Here is a 20,029-nt window from a genome sequence, read left to right as displayed (position 1 = left end):
AGCCATCCTCCCACCTCAGCCTCCCAAATAGCTGGGACTACAGGCATGCACCACCAAGCCCAGCTAACTTTATTGATTTATTTATGTAGAAATGGGGATCCTACTATGTTGCTCAGGCTGGTCTCACACTCCTGGGTTCAAGCAATCCTCCTGCCTTGACCTCCCAAAGTGTTGGGATTGCAGGTGTAAGCCACTGCACCTGGCCTAATTTTTTAAGTTTTGGGTTTTTGTTGTTGTTTTTGAGACGGAATCTCACTCTGTTGCCAGGCTGGACTACAATGGCGTGATCTCAGCTCACTGCAACCTCCGCCTCCCGGATTGGAGCGATTCTCCTGCCTCAGCCTCCCGAGTAGCTGGGATTACAGGCACATGCCACCACACCTGGCTACTTTTTGTATCTTTAGTAGAGACGAGGTTTCACCATGTTGGCCAGGACAGTCTCGATCTCTTGACCTCATCATGATCTGCCCGCCTCGGCCTCCCAAAGTGCTGGGAATTTTGTAAGTTTCTTTTAGAGACGGAGTCTAGAGGCTGGTCTTGAACTCCTCCTGGGCTCAAGCGATCCTACTGTGGCAGCTCCAAAAGCGCTGGGATTACTAGCATGAGCCAATGCCGGGCCGGCCTCTTTTTCTTTTCTTTTCTTTTCTTTTTTTTTTTTTTTTTTTGAGATGGAGTCTCACTCTGGTCATCCAGGCTAGAGTGCAGTGGCATGATCTTGGCTCACTGCAACCTCCATCTCCCGTGTTCAAGTGATCCTCCTGCCTCAGCCTCCCGGGTAGCTGGGATTACAGGCATATGCAACCACACTCAGCTAATTTTTGTATTTTTAGTAGAGATGGGGTTTTGCCATGTTGGCCAGGCTGATCTCGAGCTCCTGACCTCAAGTGATCCGCCTGCCTTGGCCTCCCAAAGCACTGGGATTACAGGCGTGAGCCGCAGCGCCCAGCCCTCTTTTAAAAGTAACTCGTTGGCCAGGCGCAGTGGCTTATGCCTGTAATCCCAGCACTTTGGGAGGCTGAGGTGGGCGGATCACGAGGTCAGGAGATCGAGACCATCCTGGCTAACACGGCAAAACCCCATCTCTACTAAAAATACAAAAAATTAGCCGGGCGTGATAGCGGGCGCCTGTAGTCCCAGCTACTCAGGAGGCTGAGGCAGGAGAATGGCGTGAACCCGGGAGGCGGAGCTTGCAGTGAGCCGAGATCGCGCCACTGCACTCCAGCCTGGGCAACAGAGCGAGACTCCATCTCAAAAAAAAAAAAAAAAAGTAACTGTTACTGGGGAATTGACAGTACTTCTCTAACGGCTGCCTGTACGTGTTGCTTGCTCTGGGGGGCATGGCCGGGTGTGCATATTTGCATATTTACATTGTTTCCAATCTTAGGCTGTCACAGAACATCCTGATAAAAATATCTGTGTGCATACTTGCAAGGATGGGCACAGTTGCAAGGATATCTTAAAATAAATTCCTAGAAACCAGGTGGCTGAGCCAAGGCATTGTTGCTTTCTGATGTCCGGTGGACCTCCAGCGCCCTGCAGAGACGTGTGCCGACTGCAGCCTGGCTGCTCAAGTGGAACTTGGGACTGTTCTGATCAGACCTGATTGGTCCAGGCCTGCCGGACAGATACTCAGGCCTGAGCCATCTCTGTGACCAGGAGGAATGCAGTGCTGTGATTGGCTGCCCCTGCAGGTCCTGCCTGCCCCTGACATCAGAGGCAGGGTGGGTGAGGTGGGTGGGTAGGTGGGCTCCCCCGGAGGGGCTGGAGTCAGACAGACCTGGTTCCAAACTCAGGCCCGCACCTGTCAGCTGTGGCAGATGGCAGCTTCCAGAGATGGCCACACAGATTCTCCCAACCACACTGTCTTTGCCTAACATAACACTGCGCTTCTCCCTCCACAGGAGGGCTTGTGGTCTTCCCCCTTTGTGACACAAAGTAGCAGAGGCCAGAAGCCGTGTTTGCTCATTCCACCAGTGGAGTTTCACGGGACGCTTTGCAGTGTACTAGAGATCCACCAGACATCAAAAAGGAACTGTCCCTTGGCTCCGTGACCCAGTTTCCAGAAATTTAGTTTAAGGCATCCTTGCAACTGTGCGGAAAAAAGTGTGCGCCCTGCCTCAGTGACTGGGCGCGCCCCCTGTAAGAATGTCCCAGAGACTGAGCAGGCATGGCGCAGGTGCCCATGGCTCTTGCTTGAATCCCTGCATTTTTTTTTTTTTTTTTTTGAGACGGAGTTTCCCTCTCTGTTGTCCAGGCTGGAGTTCACTGCAACCTGCGCCTCCCAGGTTCAAGCGATTCTCCTGCCTCAGCCTCCCGAGTAGCTGGGATTACAGGCACTCACCACCACGCCCGGCTAATTTTTGTATTTTTAGTAGAGACGGGGTTTCACCATGTTGGCCAGGCTGGTCTTGAACTCCTAACCTCAGATGATCCGCCCACCGTGGCCACCCAAAGTGCTGGGATTATAGGTGTGAGCCACCACACCCAGCCAAATCACTGCGTTTTTTAAAAAGATAAGGTCAACGATCCTAGCCCTTGCCTCCTCCTGCACATAAGATAATGTCTGACAGGATCAGTGGCTGTAATCTATGATGAGATGGACTCTTGCACCGAAACTTTGACGATCGGATTTGGCTCTAAGGTACCCCCTGAGCAGGTGCAGAGCCTCCGCCACCTGTTGATAAGCTGTGGCCCGAAACATTGCTTTGGAGCAGTCGAACTGAAACTCTGAAACACCCTCCCGGATTGCAATGCTCAATAGGAATCTGAATAAAACTAACTTTACTTCTTCGAAAGCAAAATTTTCCTTTAGTTGACTCCTTGAATCTGGGTGGGCACTTGTGGTCACAGTGGAGGCTGGATCCCAAACAGTGATGCAGCTTCCTCTTGGTTCCCCAGGACACCTGTGCCGTGGACCCAGCCGCCATGCTGTGGGGAAGCCCAGCAGCTCGTAGAGGGGCCCATGTGGAGGGGAACCCAGGCCCACGGAACCGTGGCCAGGCTTCCACATGACACTGAGCCCACCTGCCTGCCAGCCACGTGTGCCATCGTGAGTGGATCCTCCAGTCCGAAGTGGAGCTAACCCGGCCGAGGCCTCGTGGAATGTCTCCACCAAGCCCTGCCCAAGTGCAAGTGCAAGTTCACGGGTAATGACTGCCGCTAAGCCTGGGGTGCTGCTAAGCTTGGGGTGCTTTGTTATGCAGCGGCAGATAACGCGAACACGGCCACGTAAGCTTCAGCAAGGGCTATGACCCCTTGAGTCTGTTTCTCTGTGTCAGATGAGGATAATAAGACCTACTTAGCTGGATTCATTCATCTTCGAGCTATAAACGGAGCATGTCCAGCGTGCCAGGCACTGCTCCAGGCTCTGGGGATCCGGGTGGAAATGCCTGCAATACCTTGATTGCTGGGGCTCAAACAAGGTTCATTCCCTCCTCTGAGCTTTTCCTTTTTTCTTGTAGACAAGGTCTCACTTTTTTGCCCAGGCTGCAGTGCAGTGGCGCGATCTTGGTTCACTGCAGCCTCGACCTCCCAGGGCTCAGACGATCCTCCCACCTCAGCCTCCGGGGTAGCTGGGACCACAGGTGTGCGCCCCTACACCCAGCTAATTTTTGTATTTTTTGCTTGTTTGTTTGTTTTGAGACGGAGTCTTGCTCTGTCGCCCAGGCTGGAGTGCAGTGGCGCGATCTCGGCTCACTGCAAACCCTGCCTCCCAGGTTCACGGCATTCTCCTGCCTCAGCCTCCTGAGTAGCTGGGACTACAGGCGCCCGCCACCACGCCCGGCTAATTTTTTTGTATTTTCAGTAGAGATGGGGTTTCACTGTGTTAGCCAGGATGGTCTCAATCTCCTGACTTCATGATCTGCCCGCCTCAGCCTCCCAAAGTGCTGGGATTACAGGTGTGAGCCACCGTGCCCAGCCCAATTTTTGTATTTTTTATAGACATTGGGTTTCAGCACATTGTAGCTGGGACTACAGTTGTGTGCCCCTACACCCGGCTAATTTTTGTATTTTTTATAGACGTAGGGTTTCAGCATGTTGCCAAGGCTGGTCTCAAACTCCTGGGCTCAAGTGGTCCGCCCACCTCGGCTTCCCAGAGTGTTGGGATTACAGGTGTGAGCCACCGCCCCCAGCCCCTTCCCCACTTTTTACACCGGTGAACTGCTCATAAAAATTCTTTCCTCTTCTCTCCCAGCTAAAGATCTCATATAAAGCAATAATTATTTGCCAGGTGACAGTCAATTAAAAGCCGGTTGTCACCTCCAGGCCACAGGTCCCTTGGGGCTCCCAGATAGAGAGGCTTAGGGCAGCCCCAAGGGAGGGGCTGTCCTTCCACTGCTAAGCGGCTGCTGCAGTCAAGTGAGTGAGCGCTGCTTTGCTGGGTAATAAAAGCTCCCATTGTTCACAGCCCTGGAAACGTATTAATGAGTAACCCAGTGTGTGGGCCCCTGGTTCTAACCGGGTAAAAAGAGTTGTTTATATGACAGGAACAAGGTGCAATTTTCCTTTTGTAGTTTTCAGTGGGCCCAGAGCCACAGGCCAATCAAGGCCCTGACAACTAGATTTCTGCAGCCCTGGGCCCTCCCTTGGGGCCTTGGCGTGAGGTCCCCACTGCCCTGCGGTTCAGAAACATTCAGTGCCAGACTCGCGGCTCAGCTCTGGGCACACGGAGCAGAGTCCGACCTTGGGCGCAGGAATCTAATGGTGTGCGTTGCAGAGGGGCAGGCTCACCAGGGCCCAGCAAGGGGGAGAGCTGGAAGCCTCATGGGGAGGGGACGCCTGGGCCAGGCTTGAAGAAGGGCAGGCCCCGGGGTGGGGGCTGTTGGGCCGCCTTGACCAAGCCCTTGTCTGCAAACAACCCCTGGGAAGTTGCAGGAACTGGCTCCTAAGCAACAGTGGGTTCAGGTGTCACCAGGGTCCAGAGGGGGGGGCCAGGCAGCGAACTCGGTGTTGCTGGGGACCCACTGTGCTTACCACGAGGGCGTGGCCAGTGATTGTGAAATGGGTGGGATGGATGAGTGAGTGGAGGCTGGAGCTTGGGCCGCCCATGGCGCTCTAAAAGGGCCAGTGTTCGACTTCCTCATGGCCAGGGCATGTGGGTACAGGTTCAGGGCTGGGAGAGACTGCAGGTGGAAGCTGGGGTCTTCACTGAGCCCTTTCCCACGACTGCTGTTGCCATGACAACATCGACACGCGAAGGCCGGGCCTTACCGCTTACAGTACACTTTCATTCTGCCCTAGGTTGAGCTGTAACTATCCTCCACCCCCATTCGTATGGTGAAGCCACTAGGACCTTAGGATGTGACCTTTGCTTTGGAAATAGGTGCCGGGCGCAGCGGCTCACGCCTGTCATCCCACCCCTTTGGGAGGCCAATGCGGGTGGATCACCTGAGGTCAGGAGTTCGAGACCAGCCTGGGCAACATGGTGAAACCCCGTCTCTACTAAAAATACAAAAAATTAGCCGGGCGTGGTGGCGCATGCCTGTAATCCCAGCTACTTGGGAGGCTGAGGCAGGAGAATTGCTTTAACCTGGGAGGTGGAGGTTGCAATGAGTCAGGATCGAGCCACTGTACTCCAGCCTGGGCAACAAGAGAGAGACTCCGTTTTAAAAAACAAAGAAATAGGGTTGCTGCTGATATAATTAGTTAAGATGAAGTTATTGGGACGGCCCCTAACCCAACATGACTGCTATCCTTATAAAAAGAGGAAATTTAGGTTGGGCATGGTGGCTCATGCCTATAATCCCAGCATTTTGGGAGATTGAGGCAGGAGGATTGCCTGAGCCCAGGAGTTAAGGACCAGCCTGGGCAACATAGGGAGACTCCATCTCTACGAAAAATACAAAAATTAGCCTGGTGTGGTGGTGTGTGCCTGTGGTCGCAGCTACTCAGGAGGCTGGGATGAGAGGATCGCTGAGCCCAGGAGGTCGAGGCTGCAGTGAGTCGTGATCATGCCACTGCACTCTAGTCTGGGCAACAGAGCAATACCCTGTCTCAAATAAATAAATAAAAATAGTAAATTTGGACATGCGCAGGACACCATGGGAACGTAGGGGCCGAGACCAGGTGGTGCTTCTGCAAGCCAAGGAACCTCAGAGGATGGCCGCCCCCAGAAGCTGGGAGGCTGGGAGTGTCCCCAGGGCCCCCACTCTGCCCACTGCTTGGACTCCGGGCCCCAGGACTGAGAGCACATTCCTGTTGTTGAAGCTGCTCGGTGGTGGCACCTGGCTCCAGCAGCCGCAGGCAGCGAGTCCACAGGCTCTCCTGTCCCTCCTGTGCCGCCTTCCTCCCCGGTTGGGCCCCGTGATGAGGTCTCTGTGCGATGGGGAAACCGAGGCCCCAGCAGACACCTGGGATGCAGAGACGCCGGCACCGCTATGTGTCCTCGGGCAATTCGCTGAACCTTTCTGGGCCTCGGTTTCTCACCCATTCCAAAAGCTGATTCTGCTACCGACTGCTGTGAGGGTCCCAGGGGACGGGAAAGCCCGGCCAGCGCCCACCGGGGCTCAGGAGCTTGCTGACTCCGAGGGGGTGGGGCCGGGCCTGGGCAAGGGGCGGGGACGGGGCCTGCTCGACGTGCTCGGCGCTCCCGGGTTGCCTGCTCGGCGCTCCGCCGGCCGCCCTGCGTACGCTCGCAAGGCGCTCGCAGTCTCCGGAGTCGCCAACATGTCGACCGCCATGAATTTCGGGACCAAGAGCTTCCAGCCGCGGCCCCCGGACAAGGGCAGCTTCCCGCTGGATCACTTAGGTGAGCGGCGGAAGGTCGGCGGGCAGGGGTCTGGGATGGGGGGTCTGGGTCGCGGCCCCGCGCGGAGCCCTATGGGGTGCCGGCATCTAGCACGGTGCAGGCGGGGAAACTGAGGCACGTCGGCCAACCCCCCTCCCGCACCCCGCCCCACCCAGCCCTGGGTCAGTGCTGCGACATGGACCCTGCAAGTGGGAGCTGGCAGGACCGTGGCCCCCGTGACGAGGGCAGCGACACCGACTCATTGCGTCAGGCTTCCGGGTCTCCGGCTCCGCCCTGACTCACTCGGCGGGCTGTCTGTGCCCCGGGTTTGCAGAGCGGGGCATTCGGCGGCCACGAAGCCCGCAGCTGCAGCCGAGGCTTAGACGGTGCCTAGCGATGTCTGCTGCAAAGCTCAAAAGTGCTGCTGATCTCCCAGAGCTTCTGGCCGTATTCCAGTGTGGGGTTAGCCGTTAAATTGCCTCCGTGGACATGAAGGCTTCGAAAAAGGATCTGTGGGCCGGGCGCGGTGGCTCATGCCTGTGATCCCAGCCCTTTGGGAGGCCGAGGTGGGCGGATCATTTAAGATCAGGAGTTCGAGACCAGCCTGCCCAACATGGGGAAACCCCGTCTCTACTAAAAATACAAAAATTAGTCGGGTGTGATGTGGCTCGCCTGTAGTCCCAGCTACTCGGGAGGCTGAGGCAGGAGAATCGCTTGAACTGGGAGACGGAGGTTGCAGTTAGCCGAGATCGGGCCACTGCACTGCAGCTTGGGTGACAGAGTGAGACAACGTCTCAGAAAAAAAAAGAAAAGAAAAGATAAACGATCTGTGAATTACTGTTTCTTTCTCAACATTTTATTGTGACATTTTCAAATAGCAAAAATGAAAGAATTTTTACCCTGAACTCTCCTGTGACCATCACCTACATTGCACCTTAACCTTGTACTGGGCTGACTTTACCTCGTTGTGGGTTTTTTCCATTGTTGTTTTCAGCATGTTTATGAAGGAAACAAGTTTGGGTTTGATTGTTTTTGTTTTGAGACACGGTCTCACTCTGTTGCTTAGGCTGGAGTGCAGTGGTGCAATCATAGCTCACTGAAGCCTCGGCCTCCTTCCTTTCTGGACTCAGGGGAGTCTCCTGTCTCATCCTCTAGAGTAGCTGGGACTATAGGTGTGCAGCGCCACACTCAGCTAATTTTTTTTTTTTTTTTAAGAGATGGGGTTTCCCCATGTTGCCCAGGCTGGATTATTTCTTTATTTATTTTTGAAATGGACTCTCACTGTGTCGCCCAGGCTGGAGTGCAGTGGCGTGATCTCGACTCACTGCAACCTCTGCCTCCCAGGTTCAAGCGATTCTCCTGTCTCAGCCTCTAGAGTAGCTGGGACTATAGGTGTGCAGCACCACACCCAGCTAATTATTATTGTTTTTTTATTTTTTATTTTAGAGATGGAGTTTCCCCATGTTGCCCAGGCTGGATCATTTATTTATTTATTTTTGAAATGGAGTCTCACTCTTTCACCCAGGCTGGAGTGCAGTGGTGTGATCTCGACTCGCTGCAACCTCCGCCTCCCGGGTTCAAGCAATTCTCCTGCCTCAGCCTCCCGAGTAGCTGGGACTACAGACACCCGCCACCATGCCCGGCTAATTTTTGTATTTTTAATAGAGATGGGGTTTCACCAAGTTGGCCAAGCTGGTCTTGAACTCCTGACCTCAGGTGATCCGGCCACCTCTGCTTCCCAAAGTGCTAGGATTACAGGCGTGAGCCACCGCGCCCAGCCTGGATTATTTTTAGGAGACAAGGTCTTGATCTGTTGCCCAGGCTGGAGTGCAGTGGTGTGATCAAGCTCACTGCAGCCTCGAACTCCTTTGCTCAAGCGATCTTCCTGCCTCAGCCTCCTGAGTAGCTGGAACCACAGACGTGCGCCACACCTAGCTAACTTTTAAGTTTTATTTTGGTGGAGATGGGGGTCTCACTGTGTTGCCCAGGCTGGTCTCAAACTCCTGGGGTCAGGTGATCCTCTCAGAGTGTTGGGATTACAGGTGTGAACCACTGCGCCCGGACTGAGGAAACAAGTTTTGAAAGGAAAAGCAGCGCAGCTCTTAAGGCTGTTGTGTGGTTGCATCACGTTTCACTCTGAAAAGAACATGCTGTTTTCTTTTTCGTTCTAGGTGAATGTAAAAGCTTTAAAGAGAAATTCATGAAGTGTCTTCATAACAATAATTTTGAAAATGCTTTGTGCAGAAATGAATCAAAAGAATATTTAGAATGCAGGATGGAGAGGTGAGTACAGCTAAGCGTTATGACTTCCACCTCCCACTACTCCAATTAAAACTTTTTTTTTCCTGAAAGGCCATTACAGTGTGTCTTTTTCAGGCCTGGGATTCAGCTTGTGTTTTTCAGGACTGTAGAATTGTTTGCCCTTGAAATGGAGGCTTATCAGTTGAAATTGTACCAAAAGCTGTTTCACGATCTTGGGAACCTCTTCTTGAGCGATAGCGTTATACATGATTGCATTCCTGAGAGCATTTTCTTTCCACATTTGGTTGCTACCGACCTGTCATTAAGGTTTCCAAATCGTGCATCATAAAAATGCTGACTGAGTCAAAAGACTGAAGATCGTGGGTACACAGTTTCTTTCTTTCGCATTCTCAGATGTTAAAAATATGCACTGGGTTGTTTTGCTCCACTTTGAGTTGTTGGGAATGTGACAGGGAGGACAATAGACTATTTAAGAAATGATGAAAGATGAATGATTCTTCCTGTCGTAACCAGAACTCACCAACGCTCACTTTTAAACAAAACAAACGCGTTCGTAGCTATGATCGCCACAGCTTTTACTTAAAATAAGAGCTATTCTAATCCCTTATGCAAAAAAAGCGTGTAGCATATAATTATATGATGGTGGTGGGAGCTTTTATTTTTGCTTTTCGAGGCCACGATTAGCTCACTAAGCATTTCGGTCTTCAGACAGCTGTGTCTGTGCTGAAGACAGGTTGACAATTCACCCATCCACTTTGAGCTCTTTTCATGTTCCCATAACATACTCAGACATTTCCCTCAAGGCAAAAATCCGTTGTGCCTTTCCGGCCACACAGGTGTGTTCGGGGTTATTCATGTGGACATTTGGGGCTGTAAGGATGATGGGCCTTCTCAGCGGTGTGGACTTCAGTGAGGCCACGTTCTGCCTTTGGGGCTGTCGCTTAGGCTCTTCCAGGGCTCACATTTGTCCAAGGGCCACACTGAATCTGTCTCTTACCATCTCTGATTGTTTAAGTAGCACGCTGGCTGGAGCCACGTGTTTAAATTAGTCTTAAATTAATGCATCTTTAGAAAACTGGAACTGAGAATTTCTCCATGGCACTGCCAAGCTTTAGAGACGGTGTGAATTGGGCTGTGTTCATGTGAGGGTGTGAGCAGGCCTCCTGCCTCATGCTCAGCTTCCCCTTGAGACTCCCGAGGACAGCTGGGAGGAAGGGGGCCAGGGCCAGTGCCTCAGGTGTTCTCGCAGATTGGCCAGGCAATGTTTAGGCAAATGTTCAGGGCATGTGTTCTGATTTCATTGTTTTTTTATTTTTATTTTTATTATTTTTTCGAGACGGAGTCTCACTCTGTCACCCGGGCTGGAGCGCAGTGGCATGATCTCAGCTCACTGCAAGCTCTGCCTCCCGGGTTCACGCCATTCTCCCACCTCAGCCTCCCGAGTAGCTGGGACTACAGGCGCCCGCCACCATGCCCGGCTAATTTTTTGTATTTTTAGTAGAGACGGGGTTTCACCGTGTTAGCCAGGATGGTCTCGATCTCCTGACCTCATGGTCTGCCCACCTCAGCCTCCCAAAGTGCTGGGATTACAGGCGTGAGCCACTACGCCCAGACTTTTGTTGTTTTTTGTTTTTGTTTTTGTTTTTTTTTCTTTTTAAAAATTCTGCTCTTTCTATAAGGTCAGTTATTTTGACCGTAGAATTTTGATTGGTTATTTGTTCATGAAAATCATCAAACATACAGAAGTTGAGGAGTCTACCTCCCATAACCGGCACCCACCCTGTTTTTAGCCATTTCTTTTCTTCCTTTTTCCTTCTGTGCTAAAATCCTAGACGTTACTTTACTCCGACCTCCGTGTGTGTCTGTTTTAGAAAATGGATCACAATGGAGTTTTTAAAGTTGTCTCTTGAGGACTTGGACCATGTTTGCCTGATGTGAAAATATAGGTGTGTTTCAGATGACCACCGTGGTCTGAGATCTCAAGCCTCTGCAGTGATTTAGAAGTTCGCGTCCTGTCCTGGGGATTAGTTTTAGGCACCGGGTGTCACACAGACACGCTGGTGGAGCAGCCTCACCCACTGCCAGCAGCACAGAGTGTGTGGGGGCCTCATGGGATGATGGCTGGGCCTCCTGGCTGGGTTGTGGGGAGGGTAAAGGAGGCCATCCCTGTAAAGCACGCAGCAGGATCGGGGGGCATGTCACCATGTGTGAGTTCACATGATAGTAACTATTGTCCTGAAGAGTGTGGGGCCCATAAAGAGTCATGCTGAGTCGTGAATTTCACGCCTCTAAGATGGCTGCACTGCGATAAACAGCTGGGAATTATTTTGGCAAGAAGTGGTGGCTCACATCTGTAGCCCCAGCACTTTGGGAGGCCAAGCAGGAGAATCACTTGAGCTCAGGAGTTCAAGACCAGCCTGGGCAACATAGTGAAACCCTATATCTACAAAAAATTTCTTAAAAAATTAGCTGGCTGGGTGCAGTGGCTCACGCCCGTAATTCCAACACTTTGGGAGGCTGAGGTGGGCAGATCACTTGAGGTCAGGAGTTCAAGACCAGCATGGTGAGACCCCATCTCTACTAAAAATATAAAAATTAGCCAGGCATGGTGGCAGGCGCCTGTAATCCCAGCTACTTGGGAGGCTGAGGCAGGGAGAATTGCCTGAACCCAGGAGGTGGAGGTTGTAGTGAGCCGAGATCATGCCGCTGCACTCCAGCCTGGGCAACAGAGTAGGACTCCGTCTCAAAAAAAAAAAAAATTAGCTGGCCGGGCAGTGTGGCTCATGCATGTAATCCCAGCACTTTTGGAGACCAAGGCGGGTGATCACATGAGGTCAGGAGTTCCAGACCAGCCTGACCCATATGGTTAGACCCCGTCTCTACTAAAACTACAAGAATTAGCCGGGCGTGGTGGTGGGCACCTGTAGTCCCAGCTACTCAGGAGGCTGAGGCACAAGAATCACCTGGACCTGGGAGGCGGAGGCTGCAGTGAGCCGAGATTGCACCACTGCACTCCAGCCTGGGCAGTAGAGCGAGACTGTTTCTCGGAGAAAAAAAGAAATTAGCCATGCATGGTGGCATACACCTGCAGTCTCAGCTACCCAGGAGACTGAGGCGGGAGGATCACTTGAGCCCAGGAGTTCAAGGCTGCAGTGAACTTGAACCGCTGATCACACCACTGCATCCCAGCCTGGGAGACAAAGTGAGACCCTGTCTCTTAAAAAAAAAAAAAAAAGATCAGATAAGTGTCGACCTGAGTCTCAGTTCCATGTGGGTGGATGGCAGCCTGAGGTCTCCTCTGCCAGGGTGCCGTGGACGGTGGCGGGCACAGGTTCCAGGGATTAGGGCGTGAACACCTTTAGGGGTCATTATCCTGCCAATCAAGGCAAGTCTGAGAGGTCAGCGTGAAGCTGTTGTCCAGATACATCTTTTAGCAGGACGTGGGGAAGTGTTGTGTGTTGGGGGCAGCGGGTGCAGCTGCCCCTCTTGGGCGACCCAAGAGGCCCCAGGCCTTAGGCCCTGGGACATCTCTAGGTGGTCATGTCCTCATTGTCCTGTTGACTCTGCCCAGTGGGGAAGGCACCAGCCACGGGGGCCGAGGCCGAGGGGCCACTCTCCCAGGACGTAGATGGAGGTGGCAGGACCCCCGGTGTGTGCTGAGAAGCCGGGGCCTGCAAGGGCCCCTCTTGTCCTCTCTGCACCTCCCGCCCTGACAGCTTTCTCTTTTTCTTTTAGAAAATTGATGCTACAAGAACCATTGGAGAAACTGGGATTTGGAGACTTGACTAGTGGAAAATCAGAGGCAAAAAAATGAATTTTGATGAGAAGACCCCTGGGCCGTGTTCAGTGGTCTCTCGGGACGGAGGGCATCATCCTGCCTCTTAGGTCGGCGAAGGCCTGCGTGTGGTGTCCTTAGAAATGGGCTTCAAATAGAAGCTCCAGCCCTGTGGGGGCGTCTCCTGGGTAGGGAGTGGCGTCCCGTTTTCCCTTAGGAGGGTGTTTCTGCATTGAACCCCTGAGTGGGACGGCGTTCCCGGCAAAGCTGGGAGGGAGGCGAGCGTGGGGCGAGACCCTTGTCTTCGAGGCCGGGGCCCTCTTGTATGGGGTGGTTTTATGTTGCAGTCCTCTGATACTTTCTGAGTTCAAAGAGGTAAATGCATAAATTTCAGTCCCTTCTGAACACAGATATCATCAGAAAATTACCATTCCCTAGCAGGATGTTTTCGTGTTTGTATTCGTATGTGCCAGTTCATTTCCTTTAAAAAAAAAAAAAAAAAAAAAGTGGAACACAAAATAGGAAGTGAGAGCCTTCTGGCTTCGGATGGATTGACTTCTTGATTCTTTCTGGTTTTGCCTGAACACCAACTAGCTTCATAATCAAAGGGTCATTTTCTGGTTTGTATCAGACCGCATTTATAAAGTTGGGTATTTAATTTCAGTAACTCCCGTATTTTAACAGAAAAAGAACCTGAGTCCATTTGCAGTTAGGCTCGCACCAGCTGTCTTCTGTGCCAGCCAACTCCGCCCGAGACCCCGGCACGTTTTCGCAGCACAGCCTGGCAGGGGCCCCGAGCGGAGTTCTCAGCCCGTCTGTGCCAAAGTTGCCTGTGGGTCACGGAAACCCGGCCCATGTCCACCCAGTGCGTCAGGCCAGCCGGGGCCCAAACCTGTGGATGGAACGCAGGTGCCTGCACATCTGGGGCCTCAGCCAGACCTGTCTCCTTCCCAGGCACTGTCGGAAAGGGGCTGGCTCCTCTGGTCAGTGGAGGATGGTGGCAGGAGACGGGGTGGGGAGATCCAGGTCACATCCTCTCTGGCGACCCTGGCAGTGGCTGTCTCCAAGCCCTGGCAGGTGGGGCCACCAACCTGGCCGACCTCAGGCTCCAGGAAACAGGCTGCCCTCGTCCCTCTGCCTGTGGGTGGCTGAGGCTTCTCAGCCCATCTCCAGTTCTCTGCAGCAAAGGCCCTCTGTTTCTGTCCTGCAGTGGTAGCCCTTTTGTGGTTAAACATGTCCCTCCCCTCCTCACAGAACTGAGTACCTATTGCGGCTGGGCCCGCCCAACCCTGTGTCCCTGCACCCATGGGTTCTACCACCTGATTCGGCTGCAGCTGTCACTGTCCTGTGTCTGCTCTCTGTCAGGCCTCTGAGTGCTGCAGACGTATTAATCACCACTAGTTTATGGAAAGTCTTGTTTCTTATTAGAATATTTTGTGTAGGCACAGGGTTGCCCCAGCACTGTCTGTAGCGACCCCAGTGTCCTCACAGTGCACGTGAGCCGTGACGCAGCCACCGTGGAGTTGGCGCTGACGTGGTGTGGCCACGTGCCATGAGCTCGCCAACGCAGTGCGGCTATATGGCGTGAGCTTACTGTGAAGTGGAGACAGGCAGGGACACAGGAAACTACAAATGAGAAATCCAGAAGGAGGAGCTGGAACTGATGGGCATAGCCGGCCGCGAGCCCCTCCGAGCACCCCTGGGGGTGGAGTTCTGGCTGTCATGGCAGAGGGTTTCACATGCTCAAAAAGTAAACGAACCAGGATGTGAGGGGAACACAACAGACCATGCCGACGGAGCTCCCGGGCCCGGGCCGGGGCCTCTTCCCACCGCACTCTGACCCGCCGTCGGGAGCGCTCGGGCCCGGGGCCTCTTCCCACCGCATTCTGACCCGCCGTCGGGAGCGCTCGGGCCCGGGCCGGGGCCTCTTCCCACCGCACTCTGACCCGCCGTCGGGAGTGCCCGGGCCCGGGTCAGGCCTGCCTCTCCTCTCGCACCGCACTCTGACCCATCAGCAGTGTGGAGAAGACCGTTGACCAAAGGTGGGAAAGATAGGAAAGATACTGTACTCTAGGTAGTAAATTTGTTTTTTGCATGGACGATTCTGAAGCTGTATTCTGAGATGGAAAAAACTAGAAATATATCGTGGATGATGAGAGCCAGGTGTATCGAGCTCCTGCTTTTCTAACATACAAAGGTAACTGGATAGAGAAATGGAGTGATCGCCCTCCCCTGGCCAGGGTGTGCTCCGAGACCCCAGCAGGTGCCTGAAGCCACGGATAGTCCCGAATCCTGTCCAGGCGGTGTTTTTTCCTATACGTACCTGTGATCAAGTCTGAGGTGTGACAGCAAAACTGACAGAACTTCGTGCTTCCGTCTTCAAAATGTCACAGATGGGCACTTTGTTCTTACCGGAGATCTTAGCAACCTCGGCATCTGGCTGTTTTTCTTATAGGTCAGGAGTTTCCACCTTTTCCCTTAAAGGAAGCGCTTGGCAGCTTCTCTGGTGTGTCTGAGTCGCCAGCATCACCACTGTCGTGTTCTGGGGCCATTCTTAAGTAAAATAAAAGCTTCTTGGACCCAAGCGCCACATCACCGCGATGGCTGGTCTGATCACCGAGATGGCTGCTGAGTGCCTGGCAGGCAGGGTGGCGTGGACGGCCCGAAACGCTGGACGGAGGGAGGGTCGACGTCCCGGCAGGACGGCTGCTCAGAACAGCACAGAATCAAAAACTCATGAATGGTTTATTTCTGGAATTTTCCACTTAGTGTTTTTGGACTGTGGCTGACCATGGGTAACTGAAACCGTGTGTAAGGGGGACTGTTGTGAGGGGCTGTGCTCAAATGCTTACCAGCTCTGCCCTGAGGGCCTGGACGCAGTGACCCGTACACTCAGGGTCTTGGCCCTGATACCATTATGTAACCAGAAGGAACCAGGGCCAGGCCAGAGAAGGTATCAGATGAGCTAGAGAGTGAAGAATTGCTGGGATGAGGAGACTTGTTGAAATAACACGGGGGGATGGGAAGGAGCACACGGTGGCCAACCTGGGGCAGTGTGAGCGTGAAAATAGGCTGGGCGCGGCGGCTCACGCCTGCAATCCCAGCACTTTAGGAGGCCGAGGTGGGAGGATCGCTTGAGGCCAGGAGTTCAAGACCAGCCTGTGAAACATGGGTGAAACCCTGTCTCTACAAAACAAGAAAAGTCAGCCATGCGTGGTGTCACCCGCCTGTAGTCCCAGATGCTCAGGAAGCTGAGGCAGGAGGATCACTTGAGCCAGAGGTTAAGTCTGCAGTGAGCTGTGATTGTACCACTGCTCTCCAGCCTCGGCAACAGAGCCGGACCCTGTCTCACCAAAAAAAAAAAAAAAAAAAAAAGAAAATTAATTATTGTAATGGGCTGTAGCCCACAGAATAAATTGATATCTAGTAGTCTATACAACATAAGTAATTGGGTAAACATGTCAGTGGGGGGAGTGCCAGGTCTGTCTTATTAATTCTAATATAGAAGAAATTTTGGGAACAGGAAATCGCTGTTGCAGAAACCACACTGGTGACAGGTGCAGATTACAACCCTCAGCGGGTCGGGCGCCGGTGGCTCACGCCTATAATCCCAACACTTTGGGAGGCCGAGGCAGGCAGATCACTTGAGGCCAAGAGTTCAAGACCAGCCTGGCCAACATGGAGAAACCCTGTCTCTACTAAAAATACAAAAATTAGCCGGGGCTGGTGGCGCGTGTCTGTAATCCCAGCTATTCGGGAGGCTGAGGTGGGAGAATTGCCTAAACCAGGAGGCAGAGGTTGCAGTGAGCCGGGATTGTGCCACCACACTCCAGCCTGGGCGACAGAACCGTCTCAAAAAAAACCCTCAGTTGCCATGAAGTGAGTGGTGACGTGTGGTGTGAAGCAGGTGTCTGCTGAGTCTTGAGAAACCTCCCCTTGAGATGGACAGTGACCTCCGAGGAGACAGTCATGTCACAGCAGAACGGCAGAGGCCCCTTAACCCAGCAGCCACCGCCGAGAGCGAGCCGCACAGGCCGCACGGACCTGGGGGCGTCCCTGAGGGCACGGTATCACTTCTGGTTCTCTTGCCCAACTGCATGGCCTGAATGTAATCCCAAGGAGACAACAGACACAGACCCAAACCGAGGGGCCTTCTGCGAAGTGACTGGCAGTGCTGGCCCAGTGTTATGTAAGATGTTATTTGGGGAACTGGGTATACACACTGTCCTATTTTTGGAACTTTTTGGAAGTCTGAAATTATTTTGAAATGAGGAAAAAAAATGTGCTTTGTATGAAACTGTAGTGGAATAGATTGAGTCGATTCTCGTTTCGAAATAACTTCAAAGAGTTTCCAATAGGCATGATGCCGGCATGAATGGTTTCAGCAGGTCACAGGCAGAGAAGCCGGAATCCCAAAATAGCGCCATTGTGTGGACAACCTGACTCCTTACAAACGCGCAGTGGCTTCCCAACGCTGCCTTTGAGTTTCTGGGTCTGGCTGCTGAATGCGTTGTGCTTAAGAATCCAGACACCCTGCTGTTCCTGCCAGAGCTTCTCACAAGATATTTCGGGTAGTTCATCATCTGTCATGTGCAGAATGCATTTTATTTCTCATAGACGCTTGTCATGATAAGCCGGCCACATTATTAAAAGGCTCCCAAAGACAATTTCCAGAGCGTTTTCCAAGCATTCCCCCTGGGCATGAGGTAAACTGGAGGTAGCGTGGTCGCAGGCCTGGCCCAGTGTTGCTTCCCAGGAGGGGAGGTCTGACCTGGAGGCCCAGAGCCCCCCAGGGTCGGGTCTGCAGCCCCAGGGCTGATGCGCGGGGCCTCGTTTGCACAGGCCATGTAGCCGGAGCTCAGCACTGGACCTGTTCCACCCAGGCCTCAGGAGCAAGGCAAACTGCCTTCCTGAAGCTTCCTGTATTGGTTCCTCTGGCCACACTAACAGATTACTGCAAGCCCAGCGGCTTAGAGCACTGCAAGCATTACTATTGCAGAGCAGTGTCCAAAAGGGGCCCAGGCCAGACACGATGGCCCACGCCTGTCATCCCGGCAGTTTGGGAGGCCAAGGTGGGAGGATCGCCTGAGGCCAGGAGTTTGAGACCAGCCCTGGCAACGTAGTGAAACCCTGTCTCTACAAAAAAAAAAAAAAATTGTTTTTAACTTACCCTGGTGTGGTGGCATGCACCTGTAGTCCCAGCTACTCAGGAGGCTGAGGCAGGAGGATCGCCTGAGCCTGGGAAATAGAGGCTGCAGTGCACGATGATGGCACCACTGCACTTAAGCCTGGGAGACAGAGCAAGACCCTGTCTCAAATTACAAATAGCCCAACAGGGCTGTGTCCTCTCGGCAGGCTCTGGGGGGAACCGTTTCCCGCCCTGGCAGGCTCTGGGGGGAACCGTTTCCCGCCTCGGCGGGCTCTGGGGGGAACCGTTTCCCGCCTTCTCTGGAGTTGAGGCACCTCAGTCAGGGCTGGGACTTGCTCCAACCTCCAGCCAGCAGTGCAGCCCCTTCCGATCCCTCCGACCCCTGCCCCTGTGCTCCTGTCTCTCCGGCTCTGACCTCCTGCCTCCCTCTCAGGACCCTTGGAACTGCACCGGGTCCTGCTAATCCTGGACCATCCCCATCTTGGTCCCAAACAACCCGATCTGCCATGTAAGCACCATGTTCACAGGTCCCAGGGGCCAGGATGCATTCGGGGACATTTTTCTGCCCCCACACCTGGTTATGAGGCGTGTGGGTGGCTCAGTCTTGGCCCGGGGCGGCAGCAGGTCCCTCTGGTCCCCTTGTGGTTCTGGATGGCTGTGCACCTCGACAGGTGTCCCCACTCAGAGGGGAGGCTGGGGGCTTACTCATCCACTCTGAAGAGCCTGGGGGCGGGGGTCATCCCTGAGGGCACCGGGGTTGGTCTGCGGGGCCACCTGCCAGACAGGGCCGGACAGAGCGTGGTGCTTTGGGGCGGGGGATGGGAGCCCACCCCACTTAGCCTGCAGGGGCTGCGTGACCTTGAAGGAAGCAGAAGCGCTGTGGTGGGGGTGGCCCCTGCTGGACGGCGGCAGCACCATGGCGCCCTCGAGGGCCACCTGCAGAGGCAGAGCCAGGTGCGTAGCTGTCGGCTGCGGCGGGGACGGTGGCTTGTGCAGCTAGGCCTGTGCTCCAGGAGCCACAGGCTAGGGCCAGGGTCGTGCGTCCTGAAGCCCCAGGCCTTCCTGACTGGGCAGCCCCCTCCTACCACCTGCCCCCGCTGACACCTGCCTGCCACCACCCTCAGCCCCCCACTCACCCCCCACCGCTCCTGCCAGCTCAGTTTTCAGGGGATATGGAGACCCAGATGTGGCCCAGATCAGGGCAGCACAGGGTAGGTGCCCATGAAGTGTGGGGTTCAGTGAGGGGCTATAGGGGCTGAGCCAGAGCCTAGGCGGGGCAGGGGTCTACCCACTGGTGGGGGCTGCAATAGAGGCTGGGGGAGGATGGTCCAGGTAGGGGCCCTTTGGGCAGCAGAGCCACAGACCCTCCCTGGGGTCCCAGCTCTTCTCAAGGCAGACGTGGGAAGGTACCAGCCCTCATGGGCGTCCACTGGGGTAGGGATCCTGCTTCACCGAGGCCTCTCTTTGAGGGGAGTGGCCTGGACGTGGGGCTGGCGAGGCCGGGATTCTCTGAGGCCACCAGTGCAGATACCAATCCCTGTGTCACAGACCACCCCAAACTCAGGGCCTCACACAGCATCTTCCGGCTCCCACGCCTGTGGCTCTGGGGCTAGCTGGGCTCAGCCGGGTGGTTCACACGCAGGTGTGACGAGGCTGGAGTCACTGAGCTCTGCCCTCCAGGGGTGGGTTCCAGCCCCTGGGTGGGCAGGGCTGGGCCCAGCACCTCTGTTCCTGGGCTCTGTCCGCGTGGCCTCTGCAGCGTGGAGGCTGCAGGGGAGCCCGGCTGTGTATGTGGAGGCAGGGCAGGGGCGAGGGGCAAGGCAGAAGCCGCATTCTCCTGTGACCCCATGTCAGAGGTTACAGGCCACTGTCCTGCACGGGCCGGGACGGTCACGGCCCCTCGCCCACATTGATCCTTCACGGGCCGGGACGGTCACGGCCCCTCGCCCACGGTGGTCCTGCACGGGCCAGGACGGTCATGGCCCACATCGCAGGTAGGAGTGAGAGGAATGTTACGTGTTAAACACACTGTGGGGAGGAGGGGCCAGGGAGGGGAGGGAAGTGCTGGGAGAGGATAGGTGTGTAGATGGTGGATAGAGATGATGGCGGTGACGGA

General features: G+C 54.3%; 1 protein-coding gene across 1 annotated transcript; it reads left to right on the top strand.

Annotated features, from left to right (window-relative positions):
- Positions 1 to 6,592: 6,592 nt before the first annotated feature.
- LOC100995989 (cytochrome c oxidase assembly protein COX19) lies at positions 6,593 to 12,818 on the top strand. Its single transcript, XM_063606167.1, has 3 exons — positions 6,593 to 6,748; positions 8,899 to 9,010; positions 12,725 to 12,818. The coding sequence occupies exons 1-3, from the start codon at positions 6,667 to 6,669 to the stop codon at positions 12,801 to 12,803; spliced, it is 273 nt and encodes a 90-aa protein (XP_063462237.1). The 5' UTR covers positions 6,593 to 6,666; the 3' UTR covers positions 12,804 to 12,818.
- The last annotated feature ends 7,211 nt before the right edge of the window (positions 12,819 to 20,029 follow it).

The sequence above is a fragment of the Pan paniscus genome, chromosome 6, assembly GCF_029289425.2.
Source record: "Pan paniscus chromosome 6, NHGRI_mPanPan1-v2.0_pri, whole genome shotgun sequence".
NCBI classification, from domain to species: Eukaryota; Metazoa; Chordata; class Mammalia; order Primates; family Hominidae; genus Pan; species Pan paniscus.
The sequence above is the reverse complement of the archived record's forward strand: the minus strand, read 5'-3'. Positions and strand labels throughout refer to the sequence as shown.